The sequence below is a fragment of the Pecten maximus genome, chromosome 2 (assembly GCF_902652985.1).
Source record: "Pecten maximus chromosome 2, xPecMax1.1, whole genome shotgun sequence".
Taxonomy (NCBI): domain Eukaryota; kingdom Metazoa; phylum Mollusca; class Bivalvia; order Pectinida; family Pectinidae; genus Pecten; species Pecten maximus.
Genome location: NC_047016.1, coordinates 23148472 through 23174335, shown reverse-complemented (window position 1 = coordinate 23174335; position 25864 = coordinate 23148472). Strand labels below are relative to the sequence as shown.

General features: G+C 35.0%; 4 protein-coding genes across 4 annotated transcripts; all 4 read right to left on the bottom strand.

The window, feature by feature from the left end:
* Nucleotides 1-247: 247 nt before the first annotated feature.
* On the bottom strand, nucleotides 248-5593 carry LOC117321544 (perlucin-like). The gene is made up of 5 exons (XM_033875988.1): nucleotides 5492-5593; nucleotides 3723-3811; nucleotides 3292-3382; nucleotides 1785-2013; nucleotides 248-360 (listed from the first exon to the last, which is right to left on the bottom strand). Exons 1-5 carry the CDS (start codon nucleotides 5541-5543, stop codon nucleotides 324-326), a joined length of 498 nt encoding a protein of 165 aa, XP_033731879.1. The 5' UTR covers nucleotides 5544-5593; the 3' UTR covers nucleotides 248-323.
* Nucleotides 5594-7237: 1644 nt separating this feature from the next.
* LOC117342158 (perlucin-like) lies at nucleotides 7238-10205 on the bottom strand. The gene is made up of 3 exons (XM_033904174.1): nucleotides 10100-10205; nucleotides 9665-9887; nucleotides 7238-7580 (listed from the first exon to the last, which is right to left on the bottom strand). Exons 1-3 carry the CDS (start codon nucleotides 10203-10205, stop codon nucleotides 7556-7558), a joined length of 354 nt encoding a protein of 117 aa, XP_033760065.1. The 3' UTR covers nucleotides 7238-7555.
* A 4614-nt stretch (nucleotides 10206-14819) lies between these two features.
* On the bottom strand, nucleotides 14820-18804 carry LOC117321543 (perlucin-like protein). Its single transcript, XM_033875987.1, has 5 exons — nucleotides 17859-18804; nucleotides 17305-17393; nucleotides 16913-17003; nucleotides 16461-16683; nucleotides 14820-15060 (listed from the first exon to the last, which is right to left on the bottom strand). Exons 1-5 carry the CDS (start codon nucleotides 17908-17910, stop codon nucleotides 15036-15038), a joined length of 480 nt encoding a protein of 159 aa, XP_033731878.1. The 5' UTR covers nucleotides 17911-18804; the 3' UTR covers nucleotides 14820-15035.
* A 1883-nt stretch (nucleotides 18805-20687) lies between these two features.
* LOC117321542 (perlucin-like protein) lies at nucleotides 20688-24195 on the bottom strand. Its single transcript, XM_033875985.1, has 5 exons — nucleotides 24029-24195; nucleotides 23475-23563; nucleotides 23083-23173; nucleotides 22631-22853; nucleotides 20688-21035 (listed from the first exon to the last, which is right to left on the bottom strand). Exons 1-5 carry the CDS (start codon nucleotides 24078-24080, stop codon nucleotides 21011-21013), a joined length of 480 nt encoding a protein of 159 aa, XP_033731876.1. The 5' UTR covers nucleotides 24081-24195; the 3' UTR covers nucleotides 20688-21010.
* Between the last annotated feature and the right edge of the window lie 1669 nt (nucleotides 24196-25864).

The following is a 25864-nucleotide window of genomic DNA, read 5'->3' as shown; positions in this document are numbered from 1 at the left end:
ATCGATATTCTGTCATACTCGTGAAATATATGTTATATTAAACGGGAAACCATTCAATATCCTCTACACTGTATATAGTAAACAGAGCCTGAGGAATGGATACATTTTTGTTAATAGTAAATTTAATGGTTAAATTTCTATATAAAACACACATAGTAACCAGTTCATCACAAATGAAATACAATCAATCACTCCCCGTTATCAAATACTAATACCATTTATTTCAAAAAACAAACATACACTGAAACGTCGTCAGGTGAGAAATTTATTCTGTTCAGATTAATACAACAAATGAGATTTTACTGAAGTGATGTGGACAAGTTTCATCCTATAACGATTCCACTTCCACTAGAATCACCACTGAAAATAAAATGCTAATAATTAAAACCATAACCTTAATTTTATTACATAATATTTACATGAAGAAAATACATATTGTACTATAACATGTAATGTCAACATCAAGAAAGGCGTCAGATATCATCTTGAACATAGATTTAAACGTTAGATAACTGAGTGGCTCGCAAAGTTGGCGGACACTTTCAGCTTATGGTATGCTATCTACGTTTAAAATATTTGAAAGATCGAAATTATTCATATTGTACTATAACATGTAACGTCAAAATCAAGAAAAGCGTCACATATTATCTTCTATATAGGTTATAATACCCACGTACACAAACATAAATAACGTACTTGGATATTCCACTTACATCTTGTACATGGGTTTAAACGTTAGATAACTGAGTGGTACGCTTAGCTTGTGGATACTTTCAGGTTATGGTAAGCTGTTTATGGCACGTTTGAATATTTGAACGATCGAAGGAGTTCAGAACATTTAAACGTATTTTGGTAGTGTTTTTTCAAAATTATTCAATATCTTCAACTCTGACATCACTGACGAGTGTTAGACTTTGTGACGCCGTTAGATGGCATTAATTAACTAATTAACTATCTAACTAATCAAAATATTGATCTGTACTGTAATTATTTTAATTTAGTTCATAAGTATTGCTACTCAATTGAGTGGCTTACACGATTAATTATTCGGTGTTCTGTCGTTATAATATAATAGATAACTACAGTAAGTACAGTCAAATAAAACGGGTCGACAGACGATAAGAAATATTGCATATATTAACAGCGCCTTTCTACACTAAGAAAAACAATACTGAATGTCGACAGAAGAAACCGTAATTCTAAAAATCGATTGAACGAGGTCAAAATATCTAAAATAAAAACCTTCTTGATATGTATGAAGACCCTTGAAAAGTGACCATGCTAATAATAAGACCAGCTGTTCCCGTAGGGTAAGTGTCTTTTTTTTCTATCGACGACACCTGCAATACAAATCTAGGTCCAATCGACGACACCTGCAATACAAATCTAGGTCCAATCGACGACACCTGCAATACAAATCTAGGTCAAGTCGACGACACCTGCCATACAAATCTAGGTCAAATCGACGACACCTGCCATACAAATCTAGGTCCAATCGACGACACCTGCAATACAAATCTAGGTCCAATCGACGTCGCCCGCCATACACATCTAGGTCAGGACGACGACACCTGCCATGCAAATCTAGGTCAAGTCGACGACACCTCCCACACCAATCTATATCAAATCGACGACATCCGCCATACCAATTTAGGCCAAATCAGGCTTCAGCCACACTCTACCAGGCAAATCGACAAGTAACAAACACGCCCCTAACTTTTTATCACAGAGTTAAAAAAAGAAAATATCAAACTGAGATCCTAATGGAGGCCATGAGAACATACCCGATCTCACAAACAAAGTTGAATTTCGAAGTGCATTCCTGATCTCTCCAAAAGAAGCGAGAACCACTCAGCTCCGCTACTAGGCAATCCTCGCCATGGTGATCATTTGGCTCGCCCGGAAGCCAGTTGGTATAAGTTAAACGTTTGTCGCTTTCAATCCATTTCCAGTCTGACTCAACAAATGAATCGGTTCCACCCAACCAAAAGTATCTATCATGTACTTGTCCATCTAGATAAAATAAATGACATTATAGTTCTGCTTCATCTCAATTGCATCGAAAAACCACCTGTGTTACGTTCAAAATTAGGGTTGCGATTCATCTAGCTACAATATTCCTGGTAATAACAACATGTAACAGCGACCTAAAGCAATATACTGTATTATGTAATCCTGTTTCTACCACAATATGTGTCTGTTATTTAACTCCCAAGGCTGAAATAATTATTACAGCTGTTGAATAAGAGTAGTTTATGAATAAAGTTCAAATACGTTTTGATTGGTTGATATGGCGACCTTTGACCGGGCCTATTTTTTAATCACGTTGTTCAATGCGTTTCGATTGGCTAACGCTTGAAGGTCTTCTGGCTTTTGTCATATTCAAAATATCTTAATATTTCTATAACAAACTTGATTATTACTTGTTATTATGATTTGTCAGAAATTGTAATATTTCCATTCATATCCGAAATTGTCATCTTTGCATATTAATTAGCGGCATTTTACTCTAGGTTATATCCTTACATTCCATCTGATATTATGAAAAGAACACACGTTGACACAAAACAAGTCAATTCATCCTCATAATAGCGTTTCTATTGTGGTAGAAACAGGTCACACAAACTCGTGGTTGTTATATATGGCTTTTCTTTCACTATCCTTGGTAAATTTTTCAAAGTTACAAAAACACTTACTTAAGCTTGTGTTTTTGTAACTTTTGAAAAATAAGAGACGAGAATCAAAGAGATATCATACAACAACCACTAATTGTCTAACCTCTATTTGCATTTCTATTTTCGCAAAATATTTAGAATAACGACCAAATCTCTTCATTAAGTAATTTTGAAGATTTTAAATATTAATACAAAGACAATGCCTTTTTATGGATCCGGTATAGAATGTGGCGTATAAGATATTTGCACCAATTAAATGGTCAAATATACCAGTCAAAATGACAAAAGAATAAAAAAAAGTTTGTTAAAATGGTTGGACAGGCAGTCAAAGAATCAAATTTAAATACTTTATTTTGGGAAATAATTAAGATATGCATAGTGCATGCAAAAATTGGTTAAAACCAAATATATATAGTTAATGAGGTGGTATCCAACACGTCATGTTGGCTAAACGAAGGTAAACATTCAATTACTGTTTTACAACGATAAATTTATTTTCCCACAAGTAGGGGATCAGATACAGAAGGGAAATCAGATCAATGATATATCGCAATATCATATTAAGGGTGTTTTAATATGAATTGATGTATCTATTAAAACAGGAAAGACAACCTACAGTGATATTTGGTGATGATTTGTTTCAAGTAGTTATCCTCGTGTTCATTTTCGATCTCGACAAGATGAGCATGGTACAGGCGGCATGTGTTCTGAAAAGGGAAAACAATAAATAGATGAGTATGAACATTGTTTGAGCTAGGAGGGGAACACAAGATAGCGTAATAGCGAAAAAAATAATTTCCCCAAATACATTGTTTGCCTATATGCTAAATTTATCAGCTTAAATACAATGCCTCTGTAATCACTAAGCATTTGCAGATAATTCTATTTTTTATTGTTATTTTGGGAAGAAAAATTAAGTGGAGATATTGAGTTAATTAGAATCGAAAGGCATTAGCAATTTTGCGACAAAGCAAATTTTCGCGCAAAAATCACGTGTGTGATTTCCTTCTTATCCCCTTTTATATTACAATGGGGCCCAAACTTTACCGATGCGGCTGACCAATCTTCTCTCATGTCTGACACAAAGTAACAGGAATCATCAAATGATTCCCAGCCGTTCGGACATCCTTGAATCACTGAAAATACAACATAATCGCAACAATTACATCATTGACCGTACGATATTACTTTGATATGAGTTCGAGAAACTGATTAGTAGTATCATAAGGAATTAAACAGATAGCAATGATTTTCACTACGACATTTCGCAAACCACATCATTCGGATTATTTTTAGCAATCTCCAGTGTCTAGTTAAACTTTTTGTTTGAATGAGGGGGTTTACTGCTTACTTCCTCCGAACATCGGGTAGAAAACAGACACACTAAATTTATCAGATCAGCGAAAGAAAGGTCAGAGCAAAGAAATGATAAGATTCAATGTTTCCTAAGCAAAGAATATATCTCTTTAAATGGCCCTCTACCATAAATTAACAATCAAAGGAATATGGTAGATCTTATCCTGGGGCTCCTCATTTACATGGTGTACCCCAATTCGGCAGGGTCCCAACAATAACTTGCCTCCTGAGAGATGCAGTGAGAGCAGGCATATGTGGCGACTGTACAACTGTAACAGATGGCGAGTAATGGTAGCAGAATAAATCGGAGAGTAAATCGGAGAGTGTATTCGTACCATATTTGGAGACGGTCAAAATGACATACATCGCGGATGGAATAGTGACAATGATTGAATACCAGGTCGACAAAATCTTATGGGATTTTCGATCCGATATCTCAGCAGACTATTGTTATATACAAATAGACAAACTGACTGTGTCCCATGTCTTGTTTCCATACGAGGCAGAGATGACATTTAGCTTATCAGAACAGCCAACAGAGATATTGCAACATTCTTCCTTTATAGGTATATTTTCAGTGCATTGTCTTTTAAACAACAAACCATTGTTGACCCTGTCGACCAAATATACCCTTAGGAACTTATAATCAATCACCGAAGACATCAGTCGCGTACCTCGATCATACTTTAACTACGACGTAATAACTAAAAAATAGTTAACAACTACACCGTATGAGAATCGTGATTGTTTCTATTTCCCAATCTTTAATCTTTATTTATAACTAGGAACATCCCTGTTTGACATTGTGGAGTCATAGGGTAATGTGTCATTTCATTTTGCAATATGACGTCACGGGTTCGATGCCCGTTGGCATGCCTGCTAGTTCCGTTATTAACCACCATATAATTTTGAGGATATACCTAAAGCGGATTTGACCTGGGTTTCGTATTCAAAGCTGAAGACGCTTAATCCATCGGAACACATGGTATCAGTCTCCTTGCACTTTTTCCATGGGTATCCATGTGAGCTATATTATTTTCACATTTGCCCTCCTTCTATCGATTTCGAGTTAGAATTACGATTTGATTAGCACGTCGATGTTGTTTTTGCCCCCGAATTGTCACTGCGTTAACATTGTATAATTTTTAAGCATCTTTGCAAACAAATGTCAGGGCCATATGAGGACGGGTACCAAGGGGAAACCAGCGGAAGAAAGCAAAGTACAGATAAGGACAGTAGATGGGATAAAAAAATCCCAAGTGGTGCGATTGAGCAGAGATTTGTCTCTCTTTAAAATCCCTAAAGAATATACAGAAGAAAAAACCCATGATGCTTTAGGGATCCCTCTTTTAGTGGCCTCTTTCTCTCATATAACGATGGAAATATAGCACTCGTGGGTTATCTCCTCCTAAACTCACTAAACTAACTAAGATTAGGATCAAGTTGAAATACTTTCTTACCGTGCAATACTATGGCTGCCAATACAGCACCTAGCCGTAGTATACACGCCATTGTCACAGACGCCTTTCCCGTCACCTTTACGAATCGTAGATAACGTCTTATCTTTGTACAAGCTGACCGTATTCCGATATAGAACGATAGCAGGTTAATTTCTGAACATTTCAGAATAATACATCGTCGGGATTTTGGGGACGATGCTGTTAAGTGGTGTCCGATTGTAAACATAATCAACCAAATCGATGGACAGTGGTCATGAATTGTTTTTTTTTTATATATATATTTATGTCTTCAAATATAGATGAAATGTATGTGCTGGAAACTTTTGAGGTTGCCGGATTATAAACCAGTCAGATGGACTATTAGCCATTAGGGGTTTATCGTTACCTGCATGTCACGTTACCATTGTTTATTGCATATATACTTAATGAATTACTTTGTAAAGTATCCATAATCAAAACATGCATCACATCGTGATATCAAGGTAACCCAACCCTTCTATATTCAAACCTTTGGCTAGACCTGAGTGGGTGGTCTATATACTACTTCTTAATTTCCAATTTTAGCCCCTATCATCACTGACGAGTCCTAGAAGGACGAACACCCTGTTCAGCTCTATACTTATCATTCGGCTTTTAATTCTAGGAAAGCGTCAGGGTAGGATAAGTCTACCTACTTTGAAGAATACGGTACCTATTTCGTATATTTACTTAGAATTTTCCGTATGGTAACTTTGCAGAATATACGGAAAGAATTATTTTCCTAAATCCAATAGTGCTTTCGTTTAGGGAAGTTTAGGAACGTTGATGACACCAGGGCGATTCATTAGCAGATCATATTAAGAGTTGCTCCCCTTGAACCGCCACGCAACTGACTACTATAGGGGGTTACAATTTATATCAGATACACACACATAAAAAGTGCATATATGTACATGTATTTGTTTAAAATCTTCAGGGAATATATTTGATAGGGCCACAGTATTTAAGCATCAATACGGAGAAGAATTGATGAACTTATACTGATGTTACTCTTATCTCATGAAATAAGCACATATCCAATATCCTCAAAAATATATCGATACTTGTGAACACTTATACACTACATTCTCAGTGTGATGGGCGTGATAGAAGCTTTCCCTTGAGAAAGGTCGTGCCGTATAATGCTTATAGTTCTACGTCTTATCAAAGTGCACTTTATTTGGTATTGCAGTACGTCTATAAAATTCCAATAGTTGCAGCCGTTTGTTCGCGAGATCAAATTGTCGTATTGTTTTCATTCGTCATCTGTTTTACTACGTTATACATCTGTTTATCTATATTTATTTATATGTTTTAGACTTGAACACTTCGTCAGTCACAACCTACTTATTTGATTTCGTTTTTAAGATTCATGGCGATATATGTATTGAACAAGACATTCACTGACGCTATCTATCGTAAGTGACGCGTTAAATGACTTGACTAATACAGTAGCTCGTCATACTCTTTATTTGCGTTCTTAAAGTGTGCATAGTTTTCTGCTGGTCGGTGACCGCGGAGTGTTCCCTGATATATTGATGGTATCATGCCTGCTTTTTCTACCGTTTGCCTTTGCACCTAATATCGATTGATAATTAACGAACTCTCATTTTACATTTTGATCACAACCCTGATCCCATTTACAAAGCATTAAATTAACTTCTACTGAATATTGAATTACCGGTAAATAAAAAATGTCATTAATAAGTTTATTATGAAAAGGGATGATTCATTGAATTTAGTTTTTACTTAGAACAATGCAATGAAGTATATTTAAAGTAAAATATACCGCTTCAATTTGACAAAAAGACAGATTATGCTAAAACGCTACAATGTATTGTGTGCGATTCATATTTTACATTTTATTTTCATAAGGATGGATTTTAATCAAGATAACAGTCATTCTTTTGTAAATTTCGCCGCCAACCAATTAAACATACGTATATAAACCAGTTGGCAGTTAGCAAATACTACATGGAAAACTAAGAATACTAATTATATGTATGATACTATTTGTTTTTGTTGGATTGCTAGATGCTTCTTGATTCAACCGAACGTTATCCACCGGCCTCTGAAAGACAAAAAGGACAATATTGATGTGATGGTTAAAACTTAATGCATAAATGGTATATCAGTATATGATCCAAAAACTAATTTTGGTAAGAATATCCAACATCTTCACCAATATCAAATGATAACTTCACTAACTACACACAGTTCAGACGAAAACCTCACTAACTACATCACAGTTCAGATGATAACATCAAAACCTACATCACAGTTCAAATAATAACACCACAAACTACATCACAGTTCAGATAATAACCTCACTAACTACATTACAGTTCAGATGATAACACCACAAACTACATCACAGTTCAGATAATAACCTCACTAACTACATTACAGTTCAGATGATAATCTCACTAACTACATTACAGTTCAGATGATAACACCACAAACTACATCACAGTTCAGATGATAACACCACAAACTACATCACAGTTCAGATAATAACACCACAAACTACATCACATTTCAGATGATAACCTCGCTAGCTACATCACAGTTCAGATGATAACACCACAAACTACATCACAGTTCAGTTGATAATCTCACTAACTACATTACAGTTCAGATGATAACACCACAAACTACATCACAGTTCAGATAATAACATCACAAACTACATCATAGTTCAGTTGATAATCTCACTAATCTACATCATAGTTCAGATGATAACCTCACTAACTACATCATAGTTCAGATGATAACCTTATTCACTACATGGCAGTCCTGTTGATAACCTCTCTACAGTGTTATTGCATCACATTTAGCGATACCCTCGCTAACTACATCACAGTCCTGACAATACCCTCGCTAACTACATCACAGTCCTGACAATACCCTCGCTAACTACATCACAGTCCTGACAATACCCTCGCTTACTACATCACAGTCCTGACAATACCCTCACTAACTACATCACAGTCCTGACAATACCCTCGCTTACTGCATCACAGTCCTGACAATACCCTCGCAAACTACATCACAGTCCTGACAATACCCTCGCTAACTACATTACAGTCCCGACGATACCCGCGCTTACTACATCACAGTCCTGACAATACCCTCGCTAACTACATCACAGTCCTGACAATACCCTCGCTTACTACATCACAGTCCTGACAATACCCTCGCTTATTACATCACAGTCCCAACAATACCCCTACTAACTACATCACAGTCCTGACCATACCCTCGCTTACAACATCACAGTCCTGACCATACCCTCGCTAACTACATCACAGTTCCGACGATACCCTCACTAACTACATCACAGTCCTGTCAATACCCTCGCTTACTGCATCACAGTCCTGACAATACCCTCACTTGCTGCATCACAGTCCTGACAATACCCTCGCTTACTACATCACAGTCCCTGACAATACCCTCGCTTACTACATCACAGTCCTGACAATACCCTCGCTAACTACATCACAGTCCTCACAATACCCTCGCTTACTACATCACAGTCCTGACAATACCCTCGCTTACTACATCACAGTCCCAACAATACCCTCACTAACTACATCACTGTCCTGACAATACCCTCGCTTACTACATCACAGTCCTGACAATACCCTCGCTTGCTACATCACAGTCCTGACAATACCCTCGCTTACTACATCACAGTCCTGGCAATACCCTCGCTAACTACATCACAGTCCTGACAATACCCTCGCTTACTACATCACAGTCCTGACAATACCCTCGCTTACTACATCACAGTCCTGACAATACCCTCGCTAACTACATCACAGTCCTGACAATACCCTCGCTTACTACATCACAGTCCCGATAAAACCCTCACTTACTACATCACAGTCCTGACAATACCCTCGCTTACTACATCAGTTAAGGATAAAGCTTCGCTTTATTGTTTCATAAGATATGTCTATTATGGATATGATAAAACTAACGTTGTTTTATTTTCATTTGAGCAATAACGACAGGAACATACATGTACTTCAGCAAATATTTTCAACAAGAAATATTATGTAATCTGATGACCACACGTGGTTATTAAACACTTGCTATGATTCCTAAAATAAACGTTATAACAGAAAGCTAGGGTTTACTATGTTAACATACCCTGTCTCACAAATAAAATAACGTTCTGACGTGCATTCATAATCTCTCCATTGGAAGCTTGAACCACTGAAACGAGTTGCTAAACAGTCCTCGCCATGGGAGTGAAGATTGTTTGGCTCCCCGTGGTGCCAGTTGGTATAATTCAAACGCTGATCATGTTCGTTCCATCGCCAGTCTCCCTCCACAAATATGTCGGTAGCGCCCAACCAGTAGTCTTCGTGTGCTAGACAATAGACATGATACCATTATATCAGTTAAGGGAACTAAGATTCCTGGTCGCGATATATTGTATTAATCTTTTTATCTATCAGGTGAAATACATTGTTTGTCAATGCGTGAAATAAGAATAAGATAAACGTCTTCTTCTGTTAGTATAACTTCGACCGCACTTCTGTTAAACGATTATCCTATTAAAGAAATGAAAACGCAACCTACTTTGATGTTTAGCGACCAATTCTTTCAAGAAATTATCCTCATTTGAATCTCCAACCTCAGCAAGATAAGCATGGTAGGAGTGACACTTTGTCTGTAAATGAATCATTTGTTTTTGTTATTGGATTGGTGAGAAATCAGTTTTCTTCTGTTCCCTATTTCACATATAAACCTAATTGTTCAGAACACCCAACCATGAAAGTAATACTTATGTCCAAAGATGACTTTGATAGAGGCCGAACAGCCCTTAAATAAACGTACAGTCTTAAATTCATATTGAAATTCAAAGTTAATATTTAACTTACCGTTTTCTTTTTTAAGCCACAAAATAAGATTATTAGTTTAGAACAATTTAAGTCATTTTACATTATTTCTACAATAATAGGAGGGTTTAATTCCAATCCCATGGCATGAAATAACCATTACGACTGTTGAATAACACTCCGTTAATGCATTTTGATTTATTGAAACGATGAACTTTGACCGGGACTATTTGAATCACGTGGTCTATATTTCATATTTTTGAAAATTTACACATAGACTTCTTTCAATTTAATGATTAGAAAAGACTAAAGTTGCTAATTAATTGCAATGATTTTTTTATATATATATTTCTATACATTTCCGAAATGATCAGTTTTGCATATTAATTAGCGGCATTCTAATTTAGGTAATATATCCTTATACCACACCTAATATTGTGAAATAACATACGTTGACACAAAAAAGTTCAAGTCATTCTCATAATAGACTTTCTATTGTGGTAGAAACAGGTCACAAACAAAATCGTGGTTGATGTATATGGTATTTCTTTCACCCGAGTTATCAAAATTCAAAAATTACACAAAACACGAGCTTAAGCTATAGTTTACCGACGCGGCTGACCAATCTTCCTTATGAAAGGATACCAAATAGCAGGAATCAATGGATGCTGCCCAACCGTTCGGACATCCTCTGATCACTGTAGATTAAGGAATCAGAAACGTTATTACAGATTGACATACAGACATAAGACATAACATAGTCACTGTACACACATATATAAAGCACTGCCCGGAAAAAGCATTTTTTAATAATAGCAGTGTCACAATTTCAATTAGGTTTTGTAAATTTTAAAAAAGCAAATATCAATTAAGAAATAAATACAATGTATATACAAAATAATACTATTCGAGATCGTTTGATAATGGGTTTGAAATAAAAACGGTCATAAAATGTCCAATAAAATGCTATGAAAACAGTATTAACTAGTCCTCAAATCCAGATCCTGCTTCCAATTGATATTTAGCTGTATTACATAGTACAGATAATGGCTCATTATTCAGAAATAATTACCATACCTTGCACAATAACGCTGGTTAAAACTAGACCTAATCGTACTGTGTACACCATTGTCGGTACGTACAAACCGACAGATACAGTTCGACCCTGACTGTTTTGTTGACGAATCGGAGATAACGGCTTATCTCACTTCTGCAGTTCATGTTCCATTAAAACACAATGTCCAGACGATATAATTTCTTTGTTTTATAATAACAGAACTTGACGAAATACCAGATGTATCATAATGTCCTGTTTTTAAAATATAACCGACTTACTGCACTGCAACAATGTCAATTCTTACCCCTGCATTAAACAGAATTAGATTTTAAACAACTATTTGTATTTCAAATTTAAGGGTCATCTTAATAGCAAATCTAGCGATATCTAAAAATATAAATCACTACTCTGGTACAACTAGACAAAATTAGCCTGATCAATTGTAAGTATGTATCATTTCTAACCACGAGTCTTGATTATGACATGTTATATGCTAAGCTGTTTGTACATTTTTGTAAAACATAAAAAATACATGTTATTTGAGAACGTAAATAGCTTATGTGGTTCACATATATTGCGCAAAAAAGCAGTCCTTACAGACGTGTTAATACTCAAAAGGGACATATGTTTGACCGGATTCGACAAGTTAAAAGCATAAACATTCATTCTATTTTGACCCCCGGAGATGAAAATGGTGGCTTTTAATATGGAAATCGAAAACGATTGATGCTTCTGAGATTTCCCGGAGGTAAACAGATTTGGACTTATATACCTGGTTAGCAAGGTCAAACGTCTTGAAACTGAATTATTAAACAAACTTGGTTAACAAATCTCTGATCATACTCTTTTTTGTTTTATCTTAATAGCTTCATCCATATTTGGGTCAGCATCCTTGCGAGATATCTCCTCTAGGATGACTGTGACAACAGCGAGTAGTACACCATACTATTGGAAGGTGTGTACAAAACGTTTTCAGATATGACGCTAGGCTAATACATTGTAAATTTTTCACTACAGTATATGTTGCATGTGTGCTCCGACAGAAGCCATTTTCGTTGCAAATTACACCATGAATACCAAGGAATATAGAGAAAAACTACTGATTGTATATAAAAGTACAGACTTCCAACACTCTAGTTATACCCCCCCCCCCCCCCCCCCCCCCCAACAGGATTCACCGGGGTGGGACGGGGAGGGGTGTGTTTTTGGGAGGGTATACTGGAGTCTTTCTGTCTTTCTGTCTTTCCCTCTGTCCGTCCGTATTCCATTACAACCTGCCCAATTGGCCTATCTTTCCAAATCTATCAAAAAGATTGTGGATAACATTTTAGACAATGTGGACTGGACAAAAACAAAATCGGTGACTAGCACAACGGTCAAACTCTTCAGACGATACCTGAGGTCAGATTCCGTTCCGTTGAAGACGTGAAAACGATACGTTTTTCGCATTATCACATGTACGTGACAAATAAGGTCATAATCATTCACTGTTAGAACACAAAAGTGTCATTTGACACAATTTCGAGAAAGAAAATATGGATATAAACTGTGTTAATATAAACTGGGGAACAGTAACTTCTTGTAAATGCACGGTATTAACTATGTTACCAAATAGATAATTAAGTGTGAGTAGGATTGTTATTATCTTATCTATATCGTTAGGTCATAATTTTTTTTCCCTGAAATAAATGAGTACAGTATAAGGTAATACTTCTTTTAAATTGTGTATCATTCATCCCACTCTTCGATTTTCCAAAATATAAGAAAAATAATGAAGCAATTATAGGATTTGATTTCGGTTAATACATGTTTATATCGATCTATATTAACCTATTATATACATTCGCCTGTAGTTTAATGTTTTTCTTATGTCAATGTAACCAATATTCGACTTCATCAAAAATAAATTAGCGATCAGCTTATACTATACAGAGAGTTGTGAACACGGGCTTACAATGCTTTGACTTCTGTAATGAAAGGATAAATATATACATTTGACACGCACTTGTTCTCATGGGACCACAGGTAAATCCTTTTTGTGAGTCTCAGTCCCGCTGAGTAAAAACTGTAGTGTTCGATTTTTAGGTATGAAATCGATTCAAATATATTCTTTGATTCTACTGCCAACATGGATTAATTTTCATTCTGAAAACCTATGAGTTGCTTCCCTTGAACAACCGCTCTGGTGACCGCACATAAAAATACAGAGCCACAGTACTTAAGCAAAAATAATGAGAATAAATAGTAATCTTTTACTGATGGTGTTCTCTTATCTCGGGAAATAAATACAATATCCAATATCCTCAAAAAGATATCGGTAATTGTGAAAACGCATACACTATTTCCTTAGATTGAGGGACCTGATAGAAACCCTTGCCATGTTTTAAATTCCTACATAGAACGTGGATGTAGTATTGAACCCGTATTATTTAATTTCCGTTTTAGGATGTATAATGACATGCATGTTGAGCTAGATAATCACTGACGGTTTCTATCGTAAATGACTTACAAGCATTTTAATTAATTATATTGTTTTTGACTCGACTACTGCAGTCGCTTATCATACTCTTTCTTTGCGTTCTTAAAAACGTATATAGATTTCTGCTGGTCTTTGTTGTGACCATGGAGTGTTCAAAGTCCCATTTTATTGATGGTATCATGACTGTTTTTTCCACCCTGCGTATTTGCACCTTATGTCGGTTATTGACGAACGATTTCCCCTGATGAAAGTTTACATTTTGGTCACCATCCTGATCCCACCGGCATAGCATTGGATTAACTGATACTGAGTACTGTATAACTGATAAATGAAAAATGGCATTAACCAGTTTATTATAAAAACAGATAGTTTATTGAATTCAGTTTGTACATAGGACAATGTTTTGAAATATATTAAAGTAAAATATCCCGCTTCCATTTCATAAAAGGCAAAGCATTCTATAGCACTCCAATGTATTGTGTGTTATTCAAATTTGTTTTATTTATTCTTTAATAATGGTGCACTTTAAAGAGGCTTACCCGCAGACGGACCGGTAAACGGCACATCTCCGATCACTAAATAAACCTCAGTACACGTTTCTATGTGACACAATTAGAGGCTTTCCTACTTTATTTCTTGAAAACAATTACAGAATATGTATTTAAAAGACGTTTAAAAACTCAACCTGAGAGGGAAATGTATATGGAATATAACGGCAAATCTTCTTTGTAAATCGCCGCTGCCTTTGAAGTTATCACTGTGCGGCACTGTGCACGTGCTTGTTTCTTTGATGTGTCAATCAAATTAGACTTATTGCGGGTTGAGATTAAATAAATAATATTTAAAAATGAGGTTTTAATATCACTTTTCAGCGTTTTATAAGGAAAATAAAATGAAAAACTCAACAATTCCAACAATCTGTCATGTGTAAAAAATCTTTTTCTATTAGCCAATTTTTCTGCTCTCTCTGCGGGCAAGCCTCTTTAGGCAAGATAACATCTATTATTTTGTGATTTTTGCCGTCAGTCTATTAAACATACGCATATAAACAAGTTTGGAGTTAATACATATTACAGGAAAAACTACTAATACAAATTATTTATATGATACCATATACTTTTTAAGGGCATTGATTGACATTCAGCCGAACGTTATCCATCTGCCTCTGAAAAAAAAAACAGGACAAAATTTGATGTGATTCTGTTTAAAAACCATGGTGCGTACAGCAGTAATCAGTATACAATCTACCAACTAACTTTGGTAATTATATCCAACATCTTCACCAATTTCAAATGATAACCTCACTAACTACATCACAATTCAAAAGATAACCTTACTAACTGCATCACAGTTCAGTTGATAACCTTACTAACTACATCACAGTTCAGATGATAACGTTACTAACTACATCACAGTTCAGATGATAACCGCACTAACTACATCACAGTTCAAATAATAACACCACAAACTACATCACAGTTCAAATAATAACCTCACTAACTACATTACAATTCAAATGATAACATCGCTAACTACATCACAATTCAGATGATAACCCCGCTAACTACATCACAGTTCAGATGATAACCTCGCTAAATTCATCACAGTTCAGATGATAACCTCACTAACTACATCACAGTTCAAATAATAACACCACAAACTACATCACAGTTCAGATGATAACCTCACTAACTACATCACAGTTCAGGTGATAACCTCGCTAAATTCATCACAGTTCAGATGATAACCTCAATAACTACATCACAGTTCAAATAATAACACCACAAACTACATCATAGTTCAGATGATAACCTCAATAACTACATCACAGTTCAAATAATAACACCACGAACTACATCACAGTTCAAATAATAACACCACAAACTACATCACAGTTCAAATAATAACATCACGAACTACATTAAAGTTCAGATAATAATCTCACTAACTACATCATAGTTCAGATAATAATCTCACTAACTACATCACAGTTCAGATGATAACACCACAAACTACATCATAGTTCAGATAATCTTACTAAATCACAGTTCAGAAGATAACCTCACAACTACACCACTGTTCTGTTGATAACCAGATTAATTACATCAATGCTCTGATGATGACGTCACTAACTCAATCAAAGTTATGATGGAGACCTCACCAATTACTTCCTAATGATGATGGCGACCTCATTACAGTGTTTCTACAAAGTTAGCAATTACCTCGCTTACTACATCACAGTTTTGGCGTTAACCTCGTTAACTACATCACAGTTTTGACGATAACTTCGCTTAATACATATGTTACGAATAAAGCTTCATTTAGTTGTACCATGATATATGTCTATTATGGTTATTTTAAAACTTACATTGTTTTATTTTCCTGTAAGCAATAAAATTAGGAAAATACATGTATTTATGCAACTATTTCCAATAACAATTATATGTTTATCTCATTAAGACCTAAAACGCGCGAATAATAAACACGTGTTATCCGTTCTAAAACACATGTTATAACAGAGAACTACTATGTTTCTTTTCCAAGAAAACTGTTCTACCAACATACCTAGTCTCACAAATGAAATAATGTTTCGACGTGCATGCATAATCTCTCCATTGGACGCGGGAGCTACTATAGTGGGCCGCTAAACAGTCCTCGCCATGGGAGTGAAGATTGTTTGGCTGCCCGTGTTGCCAGTTGGTGTAATTTAAATGTTGACCATTTACATTCCATCGCCAGTCTCCCTCCACAAATATGTCGGTAGCGCCTAACCAGTAGTCTTCGTGTTCTAAACAATAGAGGGGCATGGTTATATTATATCACTGGAGGCAACTAAGATTCCTGCTTCCGCTGTATTGTAATGATCTCTTCATATATCAAGTTAAACACATTCTTGGTGACAATGCGAAAAATATAAACAAAATAAACGTCTTCCTCTGTAAGTATAACAGGAGCGAAATTTCACTCCTGTAAAACGATTATCTTATTATTTTAATAGACATGGAAACATAACCTACTTTGATATTGTGTGACCAATTCAGTCAGGAAGTTATTCTCGTTCGAATCTAAAACCTCAGCAAGATAACCATGGTAGGAGTGACAATCAGTCTGTAAATGAATCATTTGTTAATGGATTTGTGCAAAATCAGCATTCTTTATTTCCTGCATGTCGTATATAAACTGATTAACAGAACATGCAATCCATGGTAGTAATACTTATGGTGAAAGATGAATTCGATAGATAGGCCGATCCGCCCTTTCAATAAAATTATAGTCTTAAATGTATATTGAATTGTAAAGTTATTTTTGATACTGCATATTTTTGTGCAACGAAATAAGATTATATTTTCGAACACCTGAAGTCGTTTAACATGATATAAATAATATTTAGAGTTGTCCTATAATTTACCGACGCGGCTGACCAATCTTCCTTATGAAAGGATACCAAATAGCAGGAATCATTGAAAGCTGTCCAACCGTTCGGACATCCTCTGATCGCTGAAGATTAATGAATCAGAAACGTTATTACGGATTGGCATACAGGCGTGAGTCATAACATAATCACTGTACACACATATATAAAATGGTGTCCCAAAATTGTTTTTTTAATATCAGTGTCACAGTTCCGATATTATAGGTTTATTTTATGGATATTTTAAATAGGTACATATTACGGGAAATGTCAATTAAAAAAAAAATTAAAATCATTGCAATGTTTTAACAAAAAAACATGAATTGAGATCGTTTTGATTATGGATTAAAAATTCAATAAAAAAAACCCATTTAATTCACACATCCAATCTCCAATAAATGATCATATGTAAACAGTAAACGCAATTCCTCAAAAAAGTAATTTTCATGATCCTTTGTACCAATCGGGATATAGCCGTTTTAAAGAATTAATGATAATAATCATTAAAAGTGTTAATTACCCTTTTGATAAATGAGAAATAATTACCATACCTTGCACAATAACGCTGGTTAAAACTAGACCTAATCGTACTGTGTACACCATTGTCGGTTCGTACAAACCAGCAGATACCGTCCGACCCTTATTGTTTCGTTGACGAATCGGAGATAACGGCTTATCTCACTTCTGCAGTTCATGTTCCATGAAAACACAATGTCCAGACGATATAATTTCTTTGTTTTATAATAACACAACTTGATGAATTACCAGATGTATCATAATGTCCTGTTTTTAAAAAAATAACTGACTTACTGCACTGCAACAATGTCAATTCTTACCCCTGCATTAAACAGAATAAGATTTTAAACAACTATTTGTATTTCAAATTTAAGGGTCATCTTAATAGCAAATCTAGTGATATCTAAAAATATAAATCACTACTCTGGTACAATTGGACAAAATTAGCCTGATCAATTGTTAGTATGTATCATTTCTAACCATGAGTCTTGATGATGACATGTTATTTGCTAAGCTGTTTGTACATTTTTGTAAAATATGCAAAAAAATACATGTTATTTGAGAACGTAAATAGCTTATGTGGTTCACATATATTGCGCAAAAAAGCAATCCTTACAGACGTCTTAACACTCAAAAGGGACATATGTTTGACCGGATTCGACAAGTTAAAAGCATAAACATTCATTCTATTTCGACCCCCGGAGATGAAAATGGTGGTTTTTAATATGGAAATCGAAAAAGGTTTATGCTTCTGATATTTCCCGGAGGTAAACAGATTTGGACTTATATACCTTGGTTAGCAAGGTCAAACGTCTTGAAACTGAATTATTAAACAAACTTGGTTAACAAATCTCTGATCATACTCTTTTTTGTTTTATCTAAATAGCTTCATCCATATTTGGGTCAGCATCCTTGCGATATATCTCCTCTAGGATGACTGTGACAACAGCGAGTAGTAGACCATAATGTTGGAAGGTGTGTACAAAACGTTTTCAGATATGACGCTAGGCTAATACATTGTAAATTTTTCACTACAGTATATGTTGCATGTGTGCTCCGACAGAAGCCATTTTCGTTGCAAATTACACCATGAATACCAAGGAATATAGAGAAAAACTACTGATTGTATATAAAAGTACAGACTTCCAACACTCTAGTTATACCCCCCCCCCCCCCCCAACAGGATTCACCGGGGTGGGACGGGGAGGGGTGTGTTTTTGGGAGGGTATACTGGAGTCTTTCTGTCTTTCTGTCTTTCCCTCTGTCCGTCCGTATTCCATTACAACCTGCCCAATTGGCCTATCTTTCCAAATCTATCAAAAAGATTGTGGATAACATTTCAGACAATGTGGACTGGACAAAAACAATGTCGGCGACTAGCACAACGGTCAAACTGTTCAGACGGTACCTGAGGTCAGATTTCATTCCGTTTAAGACGTGAAAACGATACGTTTTGCGCATTATCACATGTACGTGACAAATAAGGTCATAACTATTCACTGTTAGAACACAAAAGTGTCATTTGACACAATTTCGAGAAAGAAAATATAGATATAAACTGTGTTAATATAAACTGGGGAACAGTAACTTCTTGTAAATGCACGGTATTAACATTAACTATGTGATCAAATAGATAATTAAGCGTGAGTAGGATTGTTATTATCTTATCTATATCGTTAGGTCATAATTTTTTTCCACTGAAATAAATGAGTACAGTATAAGGTAATACTTCTTTTAAATTTTGTATCATTCATACCACTCTTCGATTTTCCAAAAATATAAGAAAAATAATAAAGCAATTATAGGATTTGATTTCGGTTAATACATGTTTATATCGATCTATATTAACCTAATATATACATTCGCCTGTAGTTAAATGTTTTTCTTAGGTCAATGTAACCAATATTCGACTTCATCAAAAATAAATTAGCGATCAGCTTATACTATACAGAGAGTTGTGAACACGGGCTTACAGTGCTTTGACTTCTGTAATGAAAGGATAAATATATACATTTGACACGCACTTGTTGTCATGGGACCACAGGTAAATCCTTTTTGTGAGTCTCAGTCCCGCTGAGTAAAAACTGTAGTGTTTGATTTTTAGGTATGAAATCGATGTGTTGTGGGAAAAATTCAAATATATTCTTTGATTCTACTGCCAACATGGATTAATTTTCATTCTAAAAACCTATGAGTTGCTTCCCTTGAACAACCGCTCTGGTGACCGCACATAAAAATACAGAGCCACAGTACTTAAGCAAAATTAATGAGAATAAATAGTAATCTTTTACTGATGATGTTCTCTTATCTCGGGAAATAAATAAAATCCAATATCCTCAAAAAGATATCGGTAATTGTGAAAACGCATACACTACTTCCTTAGATTGAGGGACCTGATAGAAACCCTTGCCATGTTTTAAATTCCTACATAGAACGTGGATGTAGTATTGAACCCGTATTATTTAATTTCCGTTTTAGGATGTATAATGACATGCATGTTGAGCTAGAAAATCACTGACGGTTTCTATCGTAAATGACTTAAAGCATTTTAACTAATTATATTGTTTTTGACTCGACTACTGCAGTCGCTTGTCATACTCTTTCTTTGCGTTCTTAAAAACGTATATAGATTTCTGCTGGTCTTTGTTGTTACCATGGAGTGTTCAAAGTCCCATTTTATTGATGGTATCATGCCTGTTTTTTCCACCCTGCGTATTTGCACCTTATGTCGGTTATTTACCAACGATTTCCCCTGATGAAAGTTTACATTTTGGTCACCATCCTGATCCCACCGGCATAGCATTGGATTAACTGATACTGAGTACTGTATTACTGATAAATGAAAAATGGCATTAACCAGTTTATTATAAAAACAGATAATTTATTGAATTCAGTTTGTACATAGGACAATGTTTTGAAATATATTTAAAGTAAAATATCCCGCTTCCATTTCATAAAAGGCAAAGCATTCTATACCACTCCAATGTATTGTGAATCATTCAAATTCGTTTTATTCATTCTTTAATAATTTAAGCAAGATAACATATATTATTTTGCGATTTTTGCCGTCAGTCTATTAAACATACGCATATAAACAAGTTTGGAGTTAATACATATTACAGGAAAAACTTCTAATACAAATTATTTATATGATACCATATACTTTTGTAAGGGCATTGATTGACATTCAGCCGAACGTTATCCATCTGCCTCTGAAAAAACAAACAGGACAACATTGGATGTGATTCTGTTTAAAAACCATGGTGCGTACAGCAGTAATCAGTATACAATCTACCAACTAACTTTGGTAATTATATCCAACATCTTCACCAATAGCAAATGATAACCCCACTAACTACATCACAGTTCAGATGATAACGTTACTAACTACATCACAGTTCAGTTGATAACCTCACTAACTACATCACAGTTCAGATGATAACGTTACTAACTACATCACAGTTCAGTTGATAACCTCACTAACTACATCACAGTTCAGATGATAACCTTACTTACTACATCACAGTTCAGATGATAACGTTACTAACTACATCCCAATTCAAATGATAACCTTACTAACTACATCACAGTTCAGATGATAACCTTACTAACTACATCACAGTTCAGATGATAACCGCACTAACTACATCACAGTTCAAATAATAACACCACAAACTACATCACAGTTCAAATAATAACCTCACTAACTACATTACAATTCAAATGATAACATCCCTAACTACATCACAATTCAGATGATAACCTCACTAACTATATCACAGTTCAAATAATAACACCACAAACTACATCACAGTTCAGATGATAACCTCACTAACTACATCACAGTTCAAATAATAACACCACAAACTACATCTCAGTTCAGATGATAACCTCACTAACTACATCACAGTTCAGATGATAGCATCAAAAACTACATCGCAGTTCAGATAATAACACCACAAACTACATCATAGTTCAGATGATAATCTCACTAACTACATCATAGCTCATATGATATCATCAAAAACTACATCACAGTTCAGATAATAACATCACTAACTACATCACAGTTCAGATGATAGCATCAAAAACTACATCACAGTTCAGATAATAACACCACAAACTACATCATAGTTCAGATGATAATCTCACTAACTACATCACAGTTCAGATGATAGCATCAAAAACTATATCACAGTTCAAATAATAACACCACAAACTACATCTCAGTTCAGATGATAACCTCACTAACTACATCATAGCTCATATGATATCATCAAACACTACATCACAGTTCAGATAATAACATCACTAACTACACCACTGTTCTGTTGATAACCAGACTAATTACATCAATGCTCTGATGATGACGTCACTAACCCAATCAAAGTTATGATGGAGACCTCACCAATTACTTCATAATTATGATGGCGACCTCATTACAGTATTTCTACAAGCAATTACCTCGCTTACTACATCACAGTTTTGGCGTTAACCTCGTTAACTACATCACAGTTTTGACGATAACCTCGCCAAATATATATGTTACGAATATAGCTTCATTTAGTTGTACCATGATATATGTCTATTATGGTTATTTTAAAACTTACATTGTTTTATTTTCCTGTAAGCAATAAAAACAGGAAAATACATGTATTTATGCAACTATTTCCAACAACATTTATATGTTTATCTCATTAAGACCTAAAACGCGTGAATAATAAACACGTGTTATCCTTTCCAAAACACATGTTATAACAGAGAACTACTATGTTTCTTTTCCAAGAAAACGGTTCTACCAACATACCTTGTCTCACAAATGAAATAATGTTTCGACGTGCATGCATAATCTCTCCATTGGACGTGGGAGCTACTATAGTGGGCCGCTAAACAGTCCTCGCCATGGGAGTGAAGATTGTTTGGCTGCCCGTGTTGCCAGTTGGTGTATTTTAAATGTTGACCATTTACATTCCATCGCCAGTCTCCCTCCACAAATATGTCGGTAGCGCCCAACCAGTAGTCTTCGTGTTCTAAACAATAGAGGGCCATGGTTATATTATATCACTGGAGGCAACTAAGATTCCTGCTTCCGCTGTATTGTAATGATCTCTTCATATATCAAGTTAAACACATTCTTGGTGACAATGCGAAAAATATAAACAAAATAAACGTCTTACTCTGTAAGTATAACAGGAGCGAAATGTCACTCCTGTAAAACGATTATCTTATTATTTTAATAGACATGGAAACATAACCTACTTTGATATTGTGTGACCAATTCAGTCAGGAAGTTATTCTCGTTCGAATCTAAAACCTCAGCAAGATAACCATGGTAGGAGTGACAATCAGTCTGTAAATGAATCATTTGTTAATGGATTGGTGCAAAATCAGCATTCTTTATTTCCTGCATGTCATATATAAACTGATTAACAGAACATGCAATCCATGGTAATAATACTTATGGTGAAAAATGAATTCGATAGATAGGCCGATCAGCCCTTTCAATAAAATTACAGTGTTAAATGTATATTGATATGTAAAGTTATATTTGATACTACATTTTTTTGTGCAACGAAATAAGATTATATTTTCGAACACCTGAAGTCGTTTAACATGATATAAATAATATTTAGAGTTGTCCTATAATTTACCGACGCGGCTGACCAATCTTCCTTATGAAAGGATACCAAATAGCAGGAATCATTGAAAGCTGTCCAACCGTTCGGACATCCTCTGATCGCTGAAGATTAATGAATCAGAAACGTTATTACGGATTGGCATACAGGCGTGAGTCATAACATAATCACTGTACACACATATATAAAATGGTGTCCCGAAATTGTTTTTTTTAATATCAGTGTCACAGTTCCGATATTATAGGTTTATTTTATGGATATTTTAAATAGGTACATATTACGGGAAATGTCAATTAAAAAACAAATTAAAATCATTGCAATGTTTTAACAAAAAAACATGAATTGAGATCGTTTTGATTATGGATTAAAAATTCAATAAAAAAACCCATTTAATTCACACATCCAATCTCCAATAAATGATCATATGTAAACAGTAAACGCAATTCCTCAAAAAAGTAATTTTCCTGATCCTTTGTACCAATCGGGATATAGCCGTTTTAAAGAAGTAATGATAATAATCATTAAAAGTGTTAATTACCCTTTTGATAAATGAGAAATAATTACCATACCTTGCACAATAACGCTGGTTAAAACTAGACCTAATCGTACTGTGTACACCATTGTCGGTTCGTACAAACCAGCAGATACCGTCCGACCCTTATTGTTTCGTTGACGAATCGGAGATAACGGCTTATCTCACTTCTGCAGTTCATGTTCCATGAAAACACAATGTCCAGACGATACAATTTCTTTGTTTTATAATAACACAACTTGATGAATTACCAGATGTATCATAATGTTCTGTTTAAAAAAAAAATAACTGACTTACTGCACTGCAACAATGTCAATTCTTACCCCTGCATTAAACAGAATAAGATTTTAAACAACTATTTGTATTTCAAATTTAAGGGTCATCTTAATAGCAAATCTAGTGATATCTAAAAATATAAATCACTACTCTGGTACAATTGGACAAAATTAGCCTGATCAATTGTAAGTATGTATCATTTCTAACCATGAGTCTTGATGATGACATGTTATTTGCTAAGCTGTTTGTACATTTTTGTAAAATATGCGAAAAAATACATGTTATTTGAGAACGTAAATAGCTTATGTGGTTCACATATATTGCGCAAAAAAGCAATCCTTACAGACGTCTTAGTTAAAAGCATAAACATTCATTCTATTTTGACCCCCGGAGATGAAAATGGTAGTTTTTAATATGGAAATCGAAAAAGGTTTATGCTTCTGAGATTTCCCGGAGGTAAACAGATTTGGACTTATATACCTTGGTTAGCAAGGTCAAACGTCTTGAAACTGAATTATTAAACAAACTTGGTTAACAAATCTCTGATCATACTCTTTTTTGTTTTATCTAATAGCTTCATCCATATTTGGGTCAGCATCCTTGCGATATATCTCCTCTAGGATGACTGTGACAACAGCGAGTAGTAGACCATAATGTTGGAAGGTGTGTACAAAACGTTTTCAGATATGACGCTAGGCTAATACATTGTAAATTTTTCACTACAGTATATGTTGCATGTGTGCTCCGACAGAAGCCATTTTCGTTGCAAATTACACCATGAATACCAAGGAATATAGAGAAAAACTACTGATTGTATATAAAAGTACAGACTTCCAACACTCTAGTTATACCCCCCCCCCCCCCCCCCCCCAACAGGATTCACCGGGGGGGGACGGGGGGGGGTGTGTTTTTGGGAGGGTATACTGGAGTCTTTCTGTCTTTCTGTCTTTCCCTCTGTCCGTCCGTATTCCATTACAACCTGCCCAATTGGCCTATCTTTCCAAATCTATCAAAAAGATTGTGGATAACATTTCAGACAATTAGGACTGGACAAAAACAATGTCGGCGACTAGCACAACGGTCAAACTCTTCAGACGGTACCTGAGGTCAGATTTCATTCCGTTTAAGACGTGAAAACGATATGTTTTGCGCATTATCACATGTACGTGACAAATAAGGTCATAACTATTCACTGTTAGAACACAAAAGTGTCATTTGACACAATTTCGAGAAAGAAAATATGGATATAAACTGTGTTAATATAAACTGGGGAACAGTAACTTCTTGTAAATGCACGGTATTAACATTAACAATGTGATCAAATAGATAATTAAGTGTGAGTAGGATTGTTATTATCTTATCTATATCGTTAGGTCATAATTTTTTTCCCCTGAAATAAATGAGTACAGTATAAGGTAATACTTCTTTTAAATTTTGTATCATTCATACCACTCTTCGATTTTCCAAAAATATAAGAAAAATAATGAAGCAATTATAGGATTTGATTTCGGTTAATACATGTTTATATCGATCTATATTAACCTAATATATACATTCGCCTGTAGTTAAATGTTTTTCTTAGGTCAATGTAACCAAT

Bases quoted from the DNA above. Each gene is read 5' to 3' on its own strand.
- LOC117321544 (XM_033875988.1), bottom strand. From the start codon at position 5,543: ATGGCGTGTATACTACGGCTAGGTGCTGTATTGGCAGCCATAGTATTG. The intron at 3,383-3,722 runs GTAAAGTTTGGG...TTCCCTTTTCAG, and splicing joins AAGATTGGTCAGCCGCATCG to AACACATGCCGCCTGTACCA. The intron at 2,014-3,291 runs GTAGGTTGTCTT...TATTTTATCTAG, and splicing joins AATCATCACCAAATATCACT to ATGGACAAGTACATGATAGA.
- LOC117321542 (XM_033875985.1), bottom strand. From the start codon at position 24,080: ATGGTGTACACAGTACGATTAGGTCTAGTTTTAACCAGCGTTATTGTG. The intron at 23,174-23,474 runs GTAAATTATAGG...ATTCATTTACAG, and splicing joins AAGATTGGTCAGCCGCGTCG to ACTGATTGTCACTCCTACCA. The intron at 21,036-22,630 runs GTATGTTGGTAG...TTGTTTTTTCAG, and splicing joins TATTTCATTTGTGAGACAAG to AGGCAGATGGATAACGTTCG.
- LOC117342158 (XM_033904174.1), bottom strand. From the start codon at position 10,205: ATGATTCATTTACAGACAAAGTGTCACTCCTACCATGCTTATCTTGCT. The intron at 9,888-10,099 runs GTAGGTTGCGTT...TCTATTGTCTAG, and splicing joins ATTGGTCGCTAAACATCAAA to CACACGAAGACTACTGGTTG. The intron at 7,581-9,664 runs GTATGTTAACAT...TTTGTCTTTCAG, and splicing joins TATTTTATTTGTGAGACAGG to AGGCCGGTGGATAACGTTCG.
- LOC117321543 (XM_033875987.1), bottom strand. From the start codon at position 17,910: ATGGTGTACACAGTACGATTAGGTCTAGTTTTAACCAGCGTTATTGTG. The intron at 17,394-17,858 runs GTATGGTAATTA...ATTAATCTTCAG, and splicing joins AACCAGCGTTATTGTGCAAG to CGATCAGAGGATGTCCGAAC. The intron at 16,684-16,912 runs GTAGGTTATGTT...TCTATTGTTTAG, and splicing joins ATTGGTCACACAATATCAAA to AACACGAAGACTACTGGTTA.